The sequence below is a fragment of the Arabidopsis lyrata genome (assembly GCF_000004255.2).
Source record: "Arabidopsis lyrata subsp. lyrata unplaced genomic scaffold ARALYscaffold_5, whole genome shotgun sequence".
Classification (NCBI taxonomy): domain Eukaryota; kingdom Viridiplantae; phylum Streptophyta; class Magnoliopsida; order Brassicales; family Brassicaceae; genus Arabidopsis; species Arabidopsis lyrata.
The window spans coordinates 17,642,975-17,657,719 of record NW_003302551.1 but is presented as its reverse complement, the minus strand read 5'-3'; the positions used below and the strand labels follow the sequence as shown (position 1 = coordinate 17,657,719).

At 31.6% G+C, this 14,745-nt stretch overlaps 2 protein-coding genes across 2 annotated transcripts; one reads left to right on the top strand and one right to left on the bottom strand.

Annotated features, from left to right (window-relative positions):
• The first annotated feature begins 7,358 nt into the window (after window positions 1-7,358).
• On the top strand, window positions 7,359-9,503 carry LOC9312398 (transcription factor MYB25). Its single transcript, XM_021026316.1, has 2 exons — window positions 7,359-7,779; window positions 8,394-9,503. The coding sequence occupies exons 1-2, from the start codon at window positions 7,455-7,457 to the stop codon at window positions 9,230-9,232; spliced, it is 1,164 nt and encodes a 387-aa protein (XP_020881975.1). The 5' UTR covers window positions 7,359-7,454; the 3' UTR covers window positions 9,233-9,503.
• A 280-nt stretch (window positions 9,504-9,783) lies between these two features.
• On the bottom strand, window positions 9,784-11,728 carry LOC9312397. The gene is made up of 2 exons (XM_021026315.1): window positions 11,129-11,728; window positions 9,784-10,973 (listed from the first exon to the last, which is right to left on the bottom strand). Exons 1-2 carry the CDS (start codon window positions 11,432-11,434, stop codon window positions 9,963-9,965), a joined length of 1,317 nt encoding a protein of 438 aa, XP_020881974.1. The 5' UTR covers window positions 11,435-11,728; the 3' UTR covers window positions 9,784-9,962.
• Window positions 11,729-14,745: the final 3,017 nt, after the last annotated feature.

The following is a 14,745-nucleotide window of genomic DNA, read 5'->3' as shown; positions in this document are numbered from 1 at the left end:
TGTAACTAAGATTGTGGTAGTCTTCTCAGTCACATGATTTGTGTTTGTGCTTTTGTGACTACTAAGTACCTTTTAACTTTGGCAGGTAAAATTTATTCTTTTTTTAATCAGTCAAATTTGTTTACAGATAAATTAAAGGTAGTAATTCCTTGTGTCATCATCATCATTAATTAGCCCTAATTATCATTATGCCAATTGCCAATCCATACGGGTTAGGGAAAAAAACTTGTAAAGCAGTTGGTCATAGCGTGAACAAAGCAATCATGAGATATCCATAAATTTCTTATAATTTTGGAATTTGTTTGCATAAGCATATTATTACATCATTAATCGTATTTCGGTGATATAATTGCATAAGTACGATAAATTAATATGAGGTAAACTGATCCTATTATTCTCATAAATTTCGAAAGAAAAATGTATAATTGGGAAGTATTATTTTGTTTTCATTTAAACAAATGTATTTCTTACAAGCACTTACATATATCAAAATTTAGTCATATTTGCATTACGTTGTTTGTTATACACTTTTTTTTTTTTTTTATATATACACTTATACTTAAACACACACTGAATTCGATTGCTTAGCTCGAGAGTCTGCTAAAGTTATTCTTTTTATGGAGATGGACCATAATTTTGGCTTAGGTTTTCTCTTTGGGTCTAGGCTCACATGATTTTGCCCATCCTTTTGTCTCTAGCTAGTAATAAAATCGATTCATTTGTCCGTGTAATTAGCCAATATATTATCAGTAAACAAGTCAATATGTGTTGTGTTCTTTGCGTTGCTATCATCTTTCTCACATATGTTATAAGTTATAACACATATACACATACATATTGAAAATGTAATATGAATAATGTATATATGAATATGATAAAGTGTATGTATTTGGAGACGCACGTATGGATGTAGAGCATATGGTAGGGTAAAATGGGATGCATGGTTTGTAGTCGTAGATAGATGAAATCATGAAAGTGAGATATACATATAAGACAGCAAAACAAAAGTGGGTCACTTAGAAAAGATCCCAACGTAGATAACATAATATTAGATGTCTCTTCTTTGTTGGACACCAACCCCAGTTCCGCACATCTTTTTGTCGTTCTTTCCATCTCCTTATTTTGTACTCACAAACCATCACAACTCAATATTTCTATATATATTTCAACTTTAATATATACATACACCATTAACAAAAAGAAAATTCTTATATGCATGCATAGGTATATTGTTTTTAATACACTTGAATTGTTCGTACGCTAACAAGTTCTGTTAAACTTCGGATTTTGTTAACTTCTGCTAAACATACCCAATAAAAATAAAATAAAAAAACAGATAATTTTTGATGAAATATTGACTCAAGTTAAGTTACTTGTTGAGTTAATTATGTCATTTTTAAAATAGTTCGATTTTGCTATATATTAATTAACTTGTTTTTTTTTTTATATTTGAATATATCATATATACATACATCGAATGTATATACTAAAAAAACTGGATGTATGTATATACTTTTGCTATGAGCACATCCATGTTGAAGAGTTTTGAGTGGAGAAACGAAATAAGGACAAGTTGAATAAGAAGGCACCAAACTCTTATGGACCTACTTGCTTTGCATCTATCCTTCCCGCTTTCAATTCTCAAGTCGTGTTCAATTACAAGGCATTGCGTCACTGCACAATTTCCTCTTCAATCAGGTTTATCTCTTTATTATTTGGCAAGACAACTTTTTTAGATATCGAATTAAAAAGAGAGGTTATATTCAAGTCAACTAATCGAATAACAGTAATTAGACAGGGGAAGCTGAGAAATACTGACCACACCGTATAGAACTGTTTATATGTTTTTTTTTTTTTTTTTTTTTTTTTTTTTTTAACTGTTTATATGTTGTATATTATATGTATAAATTTACGTTTATATGCAGCTAAATATGTACCTAAATGTGTGTTAGTTAGAAAAGGAGTGGGGGAAAAACTTTTGTCAGAAACGGAATGACGATATTAAATGTATTGTTCAAAAGCTAGCTATGAATTCGACGGGGACCATTTCGTTACTTACTTTCGAACAAAGATATCAACTTAAATAGTTTAATTCCGCCTCAACAATATGAATAAATCAAGTTATAAGATTATAATTTACACGAGAATCCATGTGGACGAGTCCACAATTTTGCTACAATATTCTATATATAGTATATATTACTTCACATTGAGGCTTAGTTTAGATAATCAGTCTCTTTTGGTTGTGGAATTTCGCTTGATATATATTTAGAATAAGCATTTACTCTTCTTTTTCAAAATGATTCGAACCTAAACGCAAGTGTCAAGAGTTGATAAGAAGGTATTAATGGCACGTGGCAACATTAACTTAGTGTCCAATAAATAGAAGACAATGTCGTTGTCTTTCCCAATTCCATTGTCCTAATTTTAGGGCAAGATTATGTATGACTCGATGCTCGTGTCGTTTTCTCTTAGGTCTAATTTCAACAAATGACTTGTATGTTACGTAACTTTCGTTCACAAAAATGAACAATCCCATAAACTATAATTACAAAAGTATGGATAATGAAAAACAATAAATATTGTTAAGCAAAAGATTATATCCAAACTATATTTATTTAATCGTTTTATTTTTAAGAAGTATTATTGAAAAAGGTCCCGGAAACATAAAGCATAAATGGCTTCACCGTCGTTGTCAATTTTGTCGTCACTGAGACCGCCTCTACTAGACGTCTCCATCACACGTCGTGTTCATTTTCCTCGTGATATACCACGAGGTACGTCTGACTTATATCAAAGGTATTAAGTGTGTGTGGTTTGGAAGGCTGATTATGATTAAGTAGTATTTAAAATTTGATGGTGAAGCTTACATAGCTAGAGAGTTTGATGAATACAATGAGGTAGAGCGCAAGTAAGAGTTTGACTACTAATGATGGTTTTGATGGATCAAGTGTCTTAAAAAAGGACCAAGAACACTAACATGAAGACTTATACCAAAAACATATTACATTTTTATTTTCTTCGATAGTATGTATGAAATTGTTAGACAAAAGATGTATACTATACATGCAATTCAAGACCTCGTCACAATATGCATAATTCGATGTGGGAAAGATAGATAATTTAGCCAAAATTGAGAAACTCAAAAAAGAAAAACCAAGCCGATAGAAACTAGAGGCATGAGAGATTGATGGAAACAGAAAGATTGGGTGATGATAAATTGATAATCAATTCTTAGGCGATAAGAGTCCAAATAATCACATTTGATTAGTTAGTTCTAGGTTTAGCCCAACTTCCTATCACTCTCTAATTTTTCGGGGGTCAAAGTCAAAACTTCCTATCATTTAATATTGCTACCAAACTAGACAAATTTAAATTAATATTGCATCAGTAAAGCCCATAAGGCCTCGTTGGGCCTTATTTCGATTAAGCATAATGGTGGCCTTAATCAGTATTCTCTCCGTCCTTAGAAGTTAGAAGTTAGAACACTTGTCTTTGAAGTAGTCTTTTATCCTCTCATAAAATTTTTCAAGCTCGATCAGTTTTTAGTTTAATAGCAGCATTTGAGCACGCTTTTCTAAAGCATGATCATCTAATCTGGTAATTCATTAATTTAAACTATATTGAATTTGATATTAATCGCTCTCATCAACTTGATTCAACACTTAAAACCACACGCTAATATCTTTAAATTTAGCATATATAATCTTGGGGCTTTTGCAAAAATGCCACTTTTTCAATGTCACTTTTCAAAAATACCCCTTTTTAAAAACCTTATAAAAAATGCTCTTAAAAATATAAGATTTACCCAAATATGTATGTAATATTATTAAAACATACACAAACTACATTTCTATGTATCTAAAATCTTATAAATACTTTATAAATACCTTATAAATGCATTTTAAATACTTTTAAAAACCTTTAAAATATCTTGTAAAACCTTTGAAAAACCTTAAAAATCCTTTAAAATAACTTGTAAAACCTTTAAAAACACCTTATAAAACCTTATAAATACTTGGATCGAGTCTTCAAGTAGTAGTTACAATCCATAAGTACCTTATAAACCTAATAAAACTTTATTAAAATTTTAGATTTAAAAAGGGGCATTTTTGAAAATGGACATCTAAAAGTTCCATTTTTGAAAAGGGACACACCAAAATGGGTATTTTTAACAATTTCCCTATAATCTTCTCTAACTTTATCAGTTTTATGTTCACACTTATCACTAGAAAAATAAGAGGAGAAAAAGGCAAGCTAGTGGAAATGGGGTATTTTTTCTTCTAATTATAAATTGTAAAAAAATAAGAGGAGAAAAAGGCAAGCTATTAAATTTTAGTCTTTGTTGGTGAATGGAAGCCCACTCATAAGTCATAACAGACTGGCTGACCTTTTAAAAATAAATAAATTAATTAAAGAAAACATATGAAAATATAAATTACATAATTTATTTTCTCAACAAGACCAAATAAATAAACAAATATTAAACTTGAAATTTTATATAATTTAATAATTTTATTAAAAATAAGATAATAATTTAATTTGGAAAAATCTCCAATTTGTAAAATATTAAGAATGTAATACATTTAATCCTTTTTATCAAATATAAATATCGTATAAAAGCATAAGCTAATAAAATAAACTAGTAATTGCACATTTAAAATAAAAACTATTTTATTTTGCTAGTTTATATTTTTTCTTATTAACAACTTGTAGTGGAAGGCTTCTACTATTAAATTAGATATTATAGTTATAATAATTATTTAGTTTTAATAATAATAAAATTGATTAATTTATTAAACAATTTAAAAACAAAAATAAAACTTTGAAACATCGACAAGTCCTCACAAATTCCTCAAGTATTCCTCAAGAATTTCTTGAGAATTGCTCGAGAATTCCTCAAAAACTATGTAACCATTTACAACAAATGTCTCTCTTTTAATATTTTCTTTATGTTTATCGGAGGGAAAATAAGTACTTTTCTATACATGTTTGATATTTATTTTACATGTTTATCAGAAGTAAATCTCTCTTCTTTTATTTTTCTTTATATTTTTCTATTAAGCAACTTAACATTTCCTCTTTTCTATAGACCCAATAAGACAGACACGGAGAGTCGTTTTGATGGCCTAGTTGTGGTTCTTCTTGTTCTCTAGGCATGATCATTCATCATTGCTCTGCGGGTCCGTGGTACTGAAACTTGGAGTAGGATCTAGCACCCCTGTCATCAGGTCATCAACTTCCTTAACTTTCCGATATTTTTTTACACTCGCCTTCGCACTCGGAAGCGTTTGTTCACTCATGTAATACTTTAATCCGCTCATGGTATGCATATTGTTATTGGGGTTCATGGGAGTTCCTATTTTCTTATTATGGAGTTTTGATCTGTGCAGTAAAAATGCACAGACGAGGTTGCTAGTGGCTCTACATTTAAAGCCTAGAAAAGAGTAGATTATGTCTCACTTTTGATATTTTCTTTACATGTTTATCGGAGGGTAATTTGGTCTCCATGGCTATGTTTCTTTCAATCTCAACTAACTATATTTAAAATCTCTTATCATATTTTTTTTTTATCGGCGTAGAAATTAAGAACTAGAAATCTCTTCAATTTTTTGCATGTTAATTTATCGGATTACTATAAATCCTCTTCCTACTTAATGAGTGTCAGCTTTATACTCCCAACGTTTCATATTAAGTGTCGTTTTAGCATTTGAATTTTGTTTTAAAATAACTATCGTTTTGTGTTTTCAATGCAGATGTTTGGTAAAATTTCCAGTTTTGTCTTTACTAATTTAATGTATTGACCAATGAAAAAATAATAAACTATACTCCCTCTGTTTCACAAAGAGTGTCATTTTAGAGTTTTGCACACAGATTAAGAAAACATTAAATTTTTTGTTTTTTCAAAACAAATCATCATTAAATATATACCTAAACATAACATAATATGCCCAATAGTAAAACAATATGCAGAATACTAATAGTCATAAAACATAAAAAATCATTAAATTTTGCATTGAAAACCTAAAACGACACTCTTTGTGAAACAACAATAAAACCTTAAAACGACACTCTTTATGAAACGGAGGGAATATAAATAATGGGTAAAACATAAAATTTAATTGTTTTCTTAATATGTGTGCAAAAACTTTAAAAGACACTTATTATGAAAGAGAGGAAGTATAATTTTCTATTTAATTAACAAGTTATTTCAGCTGTGAAAGTTATTTCAAATCAATTTATTTGTTACATACCGTATATGTTATTTTCGTTCCCAATAATGAACAATCCCATAAACTAAAATTACAAAAATATGGATAATGAAAAATATTTTGGGAATCTAAGTCAAACTTCTTATTATTAATATTGCTATCAAACCCATACAAATTTAAATTAATATCACATCAGTAAAGCCCAAAAGACCTCGTTGGGCCTTGGTTCAATTAATATCACATTAGTAAAGCCCAAATGCCCTTGTGGGACGTATACTTCTCTCTGTCCTTAGAACACTTGTCTTTTTTTCTTTTGTGCACCAAAATCTCTGTTACTCAAATGTTAAGACCATACAAGGATAGAGATTGTCTAGCAAGGGAGTCAGCTACAACATTTGCTGCTCTCGCAATAAACCGACATAAGAAGCTAGAGAAAGACGTAGAAGCAATGAAAATATCAGAAAGAGTTTCATGAATGTCTTCGAGTTCCAACAACACTTGTCTTTGAAGTAGTCTTTAGCCTCTCATAATATTTTTCAAGCTCTCAGATTATAGACATTATACTAACAGCAGCATTTGAGCGGGCTTTCTAAAGCATGATCATCTAATCTGGTAATTGATATGTTTATTTAAAATATATTGAAATTCATATCAATCACTTTCAACTTGATTCAACACTTAAACCACTAAAAACGTGTTTTTTTTTTTGCTTACTAATTTAGATGTCAGATCATCTTTAAAACCACACGCTAATATCCTTAAATTTTGCATATAACATACAATCTTCTCTCACTTTATCAGTTTTCTGTTCAAACTTATCACTTACAAAAACCAGACCTACCAAATTATTTATCGAAAAAACCAAGTTATATTCAAGTAATTTCGTGGAAATGGAGGATTTTTTTTCTCCTAATTATAAATTATAAAAAATATAGTGGAAAGTGGAGAAAAGGCGAGCTATTATGACTCATAACAGACTAGGCGTTATAGAAAAAATTGGGGGAAAATTCAATGAAAGAGAAGGGTAATATTGTAATTTAATAACAGATGAAGAAAAAACGAACCAAGAAAGAGGGGTAAAATAGTAATTTAACAAAAAACCGAACCCGAAAAGAACATGAAGCCTTCCTCTCTTATTAAACCTCCCACTAAGCTTTTGCAGTTAGGAAAGCTGGTACAAACCAAATTTCATTTTTTTAATTAATTTTGCCCAAAAAAAAAAAATCGAACTTTTTTGTGTTAATGGAAGGAGAAACTCATCGATCGGAGCCGTTACCTTTAACATCTGCAGATTCCGATGAAGGAATCAGTGCTTCGATTGAGGCGGAGCTTGCTGAGTTAGCTGCTGGAGATTCAAGCGGCGGTGGTGGTGGCGGAGGGATTAAGAGTAAAGTTAAAGGACCTTGGTCTACGGAGGAAGACGCGGTTTTAACGAAGCTTGTGAGGAAATTAGGAGCGAGGAATTGGAGTTTGATCGCTCGTGGAATCCCTGGTCGTTCTGGCAAATCTTGTCGATTGCGTTGGTGTAATCAGCTTGACCCTTGTCTCAAGCGTAAACCTTTCTCTGGTAAATACTTTAAACCCTCTGATTTTGTTACATCTAAATTCAGATTCTTGGGTTTTGGGTTTTTGAGGTTTGGTTTTATTTGATTTTTAGTGTTCTTCTTGCAAATGTTCGGAGTGATTTCTTGATCTTCATTACAAATCCATGAGTGGTTTGTTTTCGTATTGAAATCGAATTACTGAATTTTCCTTGTTGTTGTTATCTTTGTGTTCCAAATGTGTAATTCTGATTCTACTATGGTGGAAGATTGTGAAGTTAACGAGAACTATGTTTGAGTTTGATTGTTTTATTGTCATTGAGGTATTGTTGTTCTGATGCAATTCTGTGAAAATGTTAGCTTTACTTTTATCTCAAAATCTTGAAATTTCCCTTCTTTAATTCTGTTGATTTACTTTAACCATAGAGTAAGAGAAAGAAAAGGTTGTTTTGTAATCACAGTGTGTTATGTCACAGATATAGATAGTTTTCTTACTTAATTGAAGCCTATAGAAAAGTTGGAGAAGAGATTTACTTATAATGAACTCTTTTGTTGTGATCCTTTTTAGGATTCTTTTGGGTTTGGCTTTTAAGATTGATTCTTTTTTTTTTTCATTTCGTTCTGTTTGATCTGCTTGCAGATGAGGAAGATCGTATGATAATTTCTGCTCACGCGGTTCACGGAAACAAATGGGCAGTGATTGCGAAAATGTTAACTGGAAGAACAGATAATGCCATCAAGAACCATTGGAACTCAACGCTTAGACGTAAATACGCAGATCTATGGAATAATGGTCAATGGATGGCTAATTCAGTTACTACCGCTTACGTCAAGAACGAAAATGTCGATGAAGCATCTAATCCATCCTCAAAACAACAGTTGCCTCAAGGAGATATCAATTCACCGCCAAAGCCTCCACAAGTGAGTGATGTTGTAATGGAAGAGGCAGCTAATGAACCTCAAGAACAAGCTCCACCACTAGAGAGTAACGTTCCAATAGACAATAACGTGTTTCGCCCAGTGGCTCGTGTTGGCGCATTCAGTGTCTATAACCCAACCAGCCAGAGAAATGGATACAGAGACCACAATATAGTTCCATGCGAGGGACCGTTAATTCAAGCGGCTAAGCCCGATTCATTGGCTGGTAAATTTCTACAATCTCTTTGCGATGAACCTCAGATTCCGTCAAAATGTGGTCACGGCTGCTCTACTCATCCAGCTGAAATTAAGTTCTCAAGTAACTCGGTGTTGGGACCAGAGTTTGTGGATTATGAAGAGCCTTCTGCAGTTTTCAACCAAGAACTGATATCTATAGCAACCGATTTGAACAACATTGCATGGATAAAGAGTGGCCTTGACAATGCCGTTATCAGAGAAGCAGAACAGAGTTTGAAGATCGATAATTTCAATTATAATGATCCTCGAATCAAGTTTACCGGAATGATGCCTAGACAAGATTTCTTCTGTGCAAGAAGCTGAAACTCAAAAGTAGGTTTGAGATTCATCTTCCCCCTTTTTTCTTGATTCTTTGCGCTTTGACGCATATAGATGATGATCTTCATGTCAACAAGTACCAGACTGGTACTTATGGATGTTGTTTCTGACATTTTGATTCGGATTTGGTGGAAGAAAGATAGAAAACAGAGTCTGTATCGTGTCTCTTATTATATAAAAATCCTAAATCATAAACATCAGCACTGATTGTTGTTTCAAACTGGTTTTCAAATGAAATTAGAGGCTTCTTGTATAATGTTTTTTTGTAACAGTTTTTTGGTTCTTCTATTATTTTCTTAGCTTGTGAAGTTCTGGTTCTTGGTTTAGGTACTCTAATAGCAATCTGGTTAAATTCGGTTTGGTTTAAAATGTAAGCAGTTGGGCTTAGGCCCATGAAGTATCTTGACTTGGGCTAAAAGGCTTTGATTTGCCGTTAAAAACATTGTTGTTTACTCTGATTCTTTTGCAGTTTTGTTTTTGTTACTCTGTTTTTAAACAGAGCACACTATAAGTGACAAGTACAAGAGGAAGCTAGATACCAGGAAAAATGTAAGATTACATAAACGAGAGAGAATAAGGAAAAAGGCTTGCTTTTCTATTCGTCATAATGTTATTTACAAGCACTTTTCTCCATAATTTTCCATATATATATATACAAAAAAAAAAAAAATGAAGATCAATTTACAATAAAAATATCTTGAAACGTCTTCATTTCTCATCCCTCAAATTCACCAAAATCTTCAATAGCTGTGACTTTAGAGGACTTGAGTTTCCATGAAGCTGTACTAACCTTCAATGGAAGCAGCATAGGACTACTATAATCTCCGAAACTAAATCCACTTTCTTCTTCTTCCTTGGTATGCAAGTCACCTGGAGGCAAGAAGAAATCCGAAGACAAACCCTTCACATTAAAACCCACTTCTTCAATCTCCCAACTCTCTTCCATTGTAGTCTTTGAATGGCTCTCTAAGCTCTCATCAAGCCTCAACAATGAGACACGTGTTTTTCCTCTGTGAGCAATCTGTATCCCATCAACGCTCTTATAATCTTGGATCAATGTCTCAGACGTCGTTTCCCACAAGACCATATCTTCTTCTTCCAGACAGGTCTTGATCCGTACTAGATAAGTATCCTCTAATTGAACCAAAAGTCCTGTTCTTTGACTAAAACATCCCCACACGGTATGCTTCACCGTTTCCATACCGCTCTTGCTTCTAGATTTAAGTCCCGATGGCTGCGTTTCGAGCTTAAGCACAAAGCATTCTTCGTCATTAACCGCCTTTTCACCCACGCAAACCGATCCAGCGAACAAATTTGCGGTGGTTTTAGGATCAAGCCCTTGGAGAAACCTTCTGAGAGGTCCAGAAGGTTCATTAGAAGCATGAGAATGTGCGAGCCAAGGGCTTTGTCTCCAAGCCACGTTACCATCACAACCAGCACTAACTTTACAACCCGAAACCACAAGCTCCAAACTCCATTGACTCAATCCTTTCTTCCATAACACAAAGCCTCCCATCTCTCCTCCGTTTCCGTTGTTGTTATTGACGTTTCTTATCCTCACCATCTTATTCTTCCTCTTCCCATTTAGGGTTTTCGCTGCACAAAACTCAGTCACTCCCATCTTCACCTTTCCGATCGCGTACATGCTCTCCACCCCAGCCAAAGCCATCTCTCCTCCTGCTGCTGCGGTGTATTGCTTTACTATGTACTTCGCCATGGCTGATTCCTATTGATACCCAAAAACAGAACAAAAATAAAATCAGAAACTTATCGCTCAAGTAAATCTGTGATGCAATTGTTTTAAACAATGAAACCCTAAATCAAACGCAAACAAACAATCTAGTCGAATTGATATTTTTAAAATCTGTCTAGATAACTTACAATAGATTGGTTTTTGATGAGATTGGAGATGGGATGATCAATCTCGTCGTGATCGGAAGCAACAGGAAGAGGGATCGACGGAGCTCCAACGATTCCAAGAAGCATCTGAATCTGAGCGTCACGTCCACCAAAAAGTGTGGCGAGGCTACTACTGTTATCCGGCGGTGACCGGAGCAAACTAGATTTGACGCTACGCCAAGTGCCGCTCTTGTTGTTGTCGGAACAAAACAACTCCTCCGGCATCGGAACTTCCAACACGGTCTCTAGACCGTCTTCTCTATCGAAATTAGGACAAAGTGTTCTCATTTTTAACTCTTTTAGCAAAATCTTAGAAGAGAAAAGTGATTGCCAAAAAAAAGATGTGTAATCGAAACTTTTTCTTTCTTTGGTTACAATAATTTTAGAAGATGAAAGGGTTTCAATATATATTATGATGAGATATTGAATAACATAAGCTCATGGGTTGGCGATTTATATATATGAAATTATAGTATTAGAGAAATAAAGAGAGATGACCAACCGACCGAAGACGATTTGATACTATTTGTGTATTGTCGTGTTCGCACGCTTCATGTCTCCCTTTGCTCTATCTAATAACAATTGAATATACTACTATGTATTAAAAATATTTGTTTTGGGTGTAGAAATAATGTAAAAATTCCACTAAAAGTAAGAGAAATACATTTTCTTTTGTCGTGAATGAAGAAATACCTTTGAGCTTTGTCCTTTCTGCTTAACAATCTTGTTTAAAAAACTATATATTTCAATAATTGTCAAAAAGTATATACTTCTTCAATAAAATAAACGTAAAAAGTACTATTAGGCTTTTAATTGGTAAAAGAGAACTTTGTCTTTTGGTGCAGTTCAATGAATAATTAATCTGTTCTATTTCGTGTTCAATATGCGGCGCCGCTCTGAACGCAGATTGAAAGGTAAAAAAATAGACCAATCTAGAAAATAAAATATCAATGGTTGTTTTCTCTTTTATAATTTTATTAATCACAAAGAGTCAAATTTGAAATCTTTATCCATTTTGAGTTGCTTAGCTTAAACCGGCTCATAATATATCCTCTATATATTAATAAAGAAACATTTTAAAAAAAAAAACTTATCATCATGTGTTATTAACAAGATTGCCAAGTTAATATGTCGCTCTTACAATGATTTGGCTTCTATTTAGATAATTACCCAAGATTTATTAGACTATTTACAGAATTTGCCATTAGTCTCATATATCCATATATCCCACTAATCAAAAACGAATTTCTAATTAAAAATTAAAAAAACACACAATGTATACGAGACAAACTTTATTATTTCTATATTAGCAAATACATAACAAATGTTACATTTTTTCTATATATGCATAACAAATAACAAATCTGTATTATCTAATATTAAAATTTAAGACATGCTACGTCCAAGCTTAAACTTAAAATCAAACAGACATTTTTTATTTCATAAATCGAGCAAACTAATGGTCTATATATTACTAGATTAGTTACAAATGTGCCATGATATTCTAATTATTTCGTTAATTAACATTAAACATCAGTAATACAAACATCATATCTCTATCTATACATAAAGAATTTGTGTATATGTATATATATTAAATTGATCTAAGGTCTATATTTTTAAATCCAGACTAACATATATATATATATATATATATATTTAACAACTCAAACATGTAAGCGTATAATTCATGTAAATTAATATATTAGAATATAGTTTTATAACTTTTGTAAGTACAAATTTTCCTAGGTTCATAAATCCAAACTACATTTATAAAATTAATTCTCAAAACTAAATCTATCATAAAATCAACAATAAATTAATTTTTCAAATTTTGAAGGCAATCCAAATTTCAAAAATTAAACGGAACCCTACAAAAATATTTCTCTATAAATATATTCCCGGATATCATCTTCATCCTCTCAAATTTACCAAACACACATCTTCTTAGTTTTCGAGCAATCTAAATTTTGTAAATCTTCATCAACTCTTTTACAAAGATGTATATGTTTGTTATTTAAGTTACGTTAGAAAAGAAATTGTCGTATTTAATTATTTTACGGGTAAAACGAATTCCGATACGAAAAATCGATGATTGGAATATAAAACTTTTTTTTAACATGTTTCATAATATACTAACAGATTTTGGATTCCGGATAATAATACAATAATTTTTATAACTAAAACTACAATGCACTTCTTTAATTGTCATTTCTGATTTATCTAGTTTCTTTGTTAAAAAGGAAACTAACTAGTAAACTTTACTTTCAATAATCTTTTCTTTCTGAATAAGGGTTTATTTGACAAGATCATGCGTCTCCTTTTTCCGTTTCATCATTTTTTTTACTTCTAATTAAGTACAATGTTTATCACTTTTTCTCATTCAATGCTGCATAAGGTTCAATGAATATCGGTTTAATTTAAATTAATTAGTCTTGCAATCGACATAAGCAAAAATTGTACTATAAAATAACAAAACTACGATTTTCAAGATGGATAACTTCACTACTAGCAATACTACTGTTTACAAATTTAGTTTGGTGTTAGTATTTCATTCAAGAACGAAACACTCATTTATATTTGATGTTTACATTTATGATTTTTTTAGTAATATGGTTATATTTTTAAACATAATATTTTAACATTTAGAAAAAAACTAAATACAAATATCTACATTTTAAAATGAAGAGAAAAAAAGTAAGGAAGTTAGAAATTTTTTCTTTATGTTGTTTAAGTCTTGCTTGAAGTTACCCTTAATGAGATAACGATAACGTGAAACGAAGTATCTTATAAACTTGCAAATTGTATTCCGTAAGAGAAGGAAAAAGTACTAACCAAAAGAAAAAGTATTTGTAGAAAAACGACGAGAAATGGATTATGAAGAGACGACATTTTGTTTGGGAAATGAATTGTCGGCCGAACGTGGCTGACGGCGTATCATCAGACCGACTATTAATATATTTCCCTTAAATTTTGATTTGCTTGCCGTTACGGTTACATTAAGAAATCAAATCTTTTTTCTATATACATAAATGCATGTGTGTCCATTAGTTGCCTTCATCATTCATCAAGTGAGTTCAAACTATATAATACGATCTTAACAATATTTGTGATTTTTCCACAAGGGCAATGTATCGTATAATAATATGTTCCGCATTATTGAAAATTGTATGACTATGATTGTTGAATAATCATGACATGCACGCTGTTGAGAATCTCTTTAGCCGATGTGCAATTTGTCTGTATAACTCATGAGTAGAATAAAATCAGTTCATGATATAAGAATAACTAAAACAAATATGGAAAATCCGAAACAAAATCTATACCTGATATTATAAAGATTCTACAGCTAAGGTTGTTACGATAGTTCAATGTCTAAAACCATATATATGTGACTTCATTATAATATATTTTTAATGAACATTACAAATTTTCATATGTTTTTATCATTAACATGTTTAACCACCAAATAAAAGTGAGGTAATTTGGTACTACCATTTTCATGAAAGTATATAAGCACAGTGACATTCGATCGAGATCAATGTGAATCACTATTAAAGTTGAACATTGAAATTTTGAAGTTCAGATAAGAGAAATTA

Coding starts and splice junctions, on each gene's coding strand:
- LOC9312397 (XM_021026315.1), bottom strand. CDS start 11,434: ATGAGAACACTTTGTCCTAATTTCGATAGAGAAGACGGTCTAGAGACC. Junction 10,974..11,128: donor TCATCAAAAACCAATCTATT/GTAAGTTATCTA, acceptor GGGTATCAATAG/GAATCAGCCATGGCGAAGTA.
- LOC9312398 (XM_021026316.1), top strand. CDS start 7,455: ATGGAAGGAGAAACTCATCGATCGGAGCCGTTACCTTTAACATCTGCA. Junction 7,780..8,393: donor CAAGCGTAAACCTTTCTCTG/GTAAATACTTTA, acceptor ATCTGCTTGCAG/ATGAGGAAGATCGTATGATA.